Below are 4233 nucleotides of genomic sequence, written 5' to 3'. Positions count from 1 at the left end.
AAGGTCTGTGCCTTTCACCCACCTTTCTAGGAAACGAGCGTGTGTCCTTTATGCAGAGCCACATTCGTGTGGGTGCTCGTTAGCTCAACCACAAGTGACACAGGTTCTCCAGTGACACATCTGCGCAAATGCAGCAAGATTCTATCTCTGGGATGAACTTAGCCGCAGAATGCAGCAGCCTGCGCAGTAGAGACTCTAAGAGGGGTGGCTGGGGGAGGTGTGCGCGAAGTCCAGGCTCTGGGGTGGGAGGTGGGCGGGGAGGTCTCATTCTGCCCTGGGCGGTGGGTGCCTCCTGCCTGGATCTGCAACGCTGGGCTTGCCGGTAAGTGTGATTCTTCCCGGGGTTGGACGTGGACTGTGAAGTCTTCAGGTGCCTTCGAGGACTGAGCTGCTGCTGAGGGGAACCGCATCCAGCAGCCCGGTGTGGAGACACTGCAGCAGGTCCAGGGTCACTTGCTTCCGTAGGTCACGAGGCATCAAAACCGGAAGAACGATCTGTCTGTAGTCCCGATGTTTTTAAGGAAAGAGGGCAGGGGAAACTGTGCGGGCTCTTCTCTCCCTGCCTTCATGCAGCGCCCTATTTCCGACTGGTGGGCTGGCAGGTGCGGGGGGGGGGGGGCGGGGGGAGCAGGCAGGCTAGCGGCAGGCATCTGGGCACAGACATGACAGTCACAAAATAGACAGGGCCTGGCAGGACAGCCACTTGTCATGACCCACACAACAGCCCTGGGAGCTGCTGGTCCGGGGAAGCTTGCCCGAGCCCACACAAGCCGTGCTTCACTGACAAGCCACACCAGGGGCTCACGACCTGAGTTTTACCATGTCTGGGTTTTGCCAGTTGCTTAAGCAGCAGCCGCAGCCTTTGCTCGTGTGGTCTACAGGGAGGGATGGTGCTGCCCCAAGACTAACCCCGCATAGGTGGGGGAGGGGATCCAGGGCCATCCAGCTCAGGGTCTTGCTCAGGTTTCAGCTCTCTCCTACCTCCCAACCCTGTGGCTCCCCAGGCTTGGGCTGATGGCCAAGGGAGCAGGAGAGCGCAGGGACCGGGACCTGGAGGGCATCTGGTCACCAGCACTGCCTCTTTTTGAAGGCAGGGAGTGGACAGTGGCACTTCTTGCTGCCTGCACCAGGCCTCTTAGCACTTTGAAAGAAGATTCAGTCCGGGTTTGCAGAGAAATAAAGACGACATTGACGATTCGGCTGTAGAACGCGTTCTCTGGGTAGTTGGACATTTCCTGGTTATTATTAAACTGAGGGTGCAAAGGGCACCCTGGGTGCTTGGAACATGGGTGATCCCAAGCCTCACACTTGCCACAGTGGTACCCAACCACACGTGGCCACTGAGCAATGCACACATGGCTGTGACTTGAAGACTTATTACCCCAAAGGTAAAGGTAAGAGTTCATTAATAACAATGTACCACACGGAGATGTTTTAAAATGTGGCCACCAGAAAACATCAATCTTACACACGACCCGTGTTCTCTCAGTATGGGCTACTGTGGCTGGAAGGGCACAGGGACATGCCGGTCTTGGAGCTTCCAGAGAGCCCCAGGCCTCGCGCCCCGCCCCACTCCCGCACTGGGCTAGGAAAGTGTTGCTGTTGGGCACACAGGCCATGGAAGGTGACCATAGAAGAAGCGACAACTTGTGGTGATCAGTGGGCGTCCTTGGATGAGAGTGCAGAGAACTCCTAGACAGTGCCTTCAACAATGCCAGGATCCACGCTGCCAAGCACCCGCCTGCCCGGGCCCAACCTCAGGGGATCCACTCTGCCAAGCACCCGTCTGCCCGGGCCCAAACTCAGGGGATCCACGCTGCCAAGCACCCCATCTGCCCAGGCCCAACCTCAGGGGATCCACTCTGCCAAGCACCCCGTCTGCCCAGGCTCAACCTCAGGGAAGGGCTTGGTGCTGCTCTGAAGAGCAGCAGAGAAACAGCTTCACAACATAACATGTTTTCACTTAACCTGAACTTGAAGCAATTACAGAAAACTTTGATTGGTAAACTAGTGTTTCGCCTAAGGGGGCGAGGTATTTTTTTCCTTCACCTTTCTGTTGTGATTTTCTCTATTTGTGGCCAGTGGTGGCTGGAGTGGGTCCAGCTGGGCAGTTCAGAGATTTTTTGGGCCCGAGAGCGGGCGTCCCAAGATTGAAATGATGAATGAATTAGACACGGTTTGGTGTGACATTCACATTTAATCACATTACCTTCGCAAAATAAGTTTAAATCAAATACGTTACCCTGTGCATCATGATGACTCACACACCTCAGGTCTTAATTAAGAAACGCGGTTTCTGTGTCAAATGACGATGGTAAGTAGTTTATAAAGTAGACTCCCCAGGAGGGAAAGAATCTGCTGCGATTCCTCCACAGGGGCTGGGAAAGCGCCGCCAGGCCCAGGCCCCAGCCTCCGGAGGGCTCAGAAGTAATCAACAAGTCTGGACTTGGAAGAGAGAAGAACGGGAGCAGCAGAAACCAGCAGGGCGCGCGAGCTCGCGGAGAGCCGGTCCGCGCTCCGGTGTGCGCACGAAGGGTCCTCCGAGCTCCGCGCTCCGGTGTGCGCACGAAGGGTCCTCCGCGCTCCGCGCTCCCCGCAGGCGGCGGGCGGCGCCGTCCGGTCCGCCCAGCCTGGAGGACGGCGCGGGGTCAGGCGAAGGAAGCGGGGCCCGCGCCGGGCCGGCGGGTTTGCGGGCTCCGGGGCCGCGCTGGGGCGCTCCGTGGCCCTCCAGGTCAGGTGCGGGCGCAGGCTGCGGGGCCGTCCTCCGTGCGCCCGAAGAGGGGAGAGGAGGCCGGGCTGGGGGCGCGGGCCCCGGGACGGGGGAATCCCACGGCGCCCGGGCGGGCAGTCAAGAAGCAAACCGAGCCTTCCGACGCGGAAAATGCTGGAGCCTGGTCGCCCCGGGTCTTCGGGCCCTGCTGCCCACTCCTCCGCAGGGCGGGCGGCGCGGGGTCGGGGGAGCGGCCCTGCGGTTTGGTCCGGAGAAGGAGCCCGGTGCGGGCCTCGCCCCGCCCGGCGCCGGGCGCTCCCCGGGGCTCGCCAGCCTCCCGGGCGCCCGCACAGAGCCGCCCGCGCCGCCCGCAGAGCCGTCCGTGCCGCGGGCTGCGCGCTTCCGAACTCGCAGCTGCGCGCGCGCGGGCGGGAAGCGGGCTCGGGCCCCGCGTTCCCGGCGGGCGGGCGGCCCCGGGACGGGCTCGGGCCCCGCGTTCCCGGAGGGCGGGCCGGCGGGCGGGCGGCCCCGGGACGGGCTCGGGCCCCGCGTTCCCGGCGGGCGGCCCCGGTCCCGGCCCGTCACGGCTCGTCGGCGGCGCAGCGCTTGCACAGCGCCGAGCCCGGGAAGGCGGCGCACTTGTCCGGGCAGGGCGCGAGGGCGGCGCCCGCCGGGAAGGGGCACAGGGCGGCCTGGCCGAAGGGCGGCGGCGGCGCGGCGGGCGCGGGCGGCGGCAGGCCCGCGCCCCGGTGGAGCAGGGCCACCAGGCGCCGCATCTCGTCCAGCGCCTGCGCCTGCATGAGGATGTAGTTCTTGGCGAGCAGCAGCGTGGCGATCTTGGAGAGCTTGCGCACCGACGGGCTGTGCGCGTAGGGGATCACGGCGCGCAGCCCGTCCAGCGCGTCGTTCAGGTCGTGCATGCGCCGCCGCTCCCGCGCGTTGATGCTCAGCCGCAGCGAGCGCGGCTCCCGCGGCCGCCGCCGCGCCTCCGCCGCCCCGCGCCGCCCCCGCCGCCGCCGCCCGCCGCCGTCGTCCTCGTCGCCGCTCTGCTCGCCGCTGCTCTCGGCCGCCGCCGCCGCCGGCCCCGCCGCCGGGTCGCCGCCCGCCCCCGGCGCGCCGTAGCCGCGGGCCGCCTCGGGCCCCCGCGCCGCCCCGAACGCCAGCCCCGCCGCCGTCGCGTAGCCGCGGCCCGGGGCCAGGTACGCGTCCCCCGACAGCGGCCCGAGCTCCGCCATGGCCCCGAGCCCCAGCCCGCGGCCGCCGAGACCCGGAGCCCGCCGCTCCTCCGCGCCGGTCCAGCCGGGCGGGCCGCCCGCCAGACCCCGGCCTCCGCCCCCTCCGCCTCCTCTGCCCGCCTCCTCCCCGCCTCCTCCCCTCCTGCTCCTCCCTCCCCTCCTCCCTCCCCTCCTCCCTCCCCTCCTGCTCCTCCCTCCCCTCCTGCTCCTCCCTCCCCTCCTCCCTCCCCTCCTCCCTCCCCTCCTGCTCCCTCCCCTCCTCCCTCCCCTCCTGCTCCTCCCTCCCCT

The 4233-nt window shown here is 66.1% G+C and overlaps 1 protein-coding gene across 1 annotated transcript; it reads right to left on the bottom strand.

Annotated features, from left to right (window-relative positions):
• Positions 1 to 3291: 3291 nt before the first annotated feature.
• Positions 3292 to 3945, bottom strand: LOC138837738 (class E basic helix-loop-helix protein 23-like). The gene has a single exon (XM_070036676.1). The coding sequence runs from the start codon at positions 3943 to 3945 to the stop codon at positions 3292 to 3294; it is 654 nt and encodes a 217-aa protein (XP_069892777.1).
• Between the last annotated feature and the right edge of the window lie 288 nt (positions 3946 to 4233).

The sequence above is a fragment of the Dipodomys merriami genome, unplaced genomic scaffold (genome assembly GCF_024711535.1).
Source record: "Dipodomys merriami isolate MVZ:Mamm:240054 unplaced genomic scaffold, mDipMer1.0.p SCAF_275, whole genome shotgun sequence".
Taxonomy (NCBI): Eukaryota; Metazoa; Chordata; class Mammalia; order Rodentia; family Heteromyidae; genus Dipodomys; species Dipodomys merriami.
This window is presented reverse-complemented; position numbering and strand designations above follow the sequence as displayed.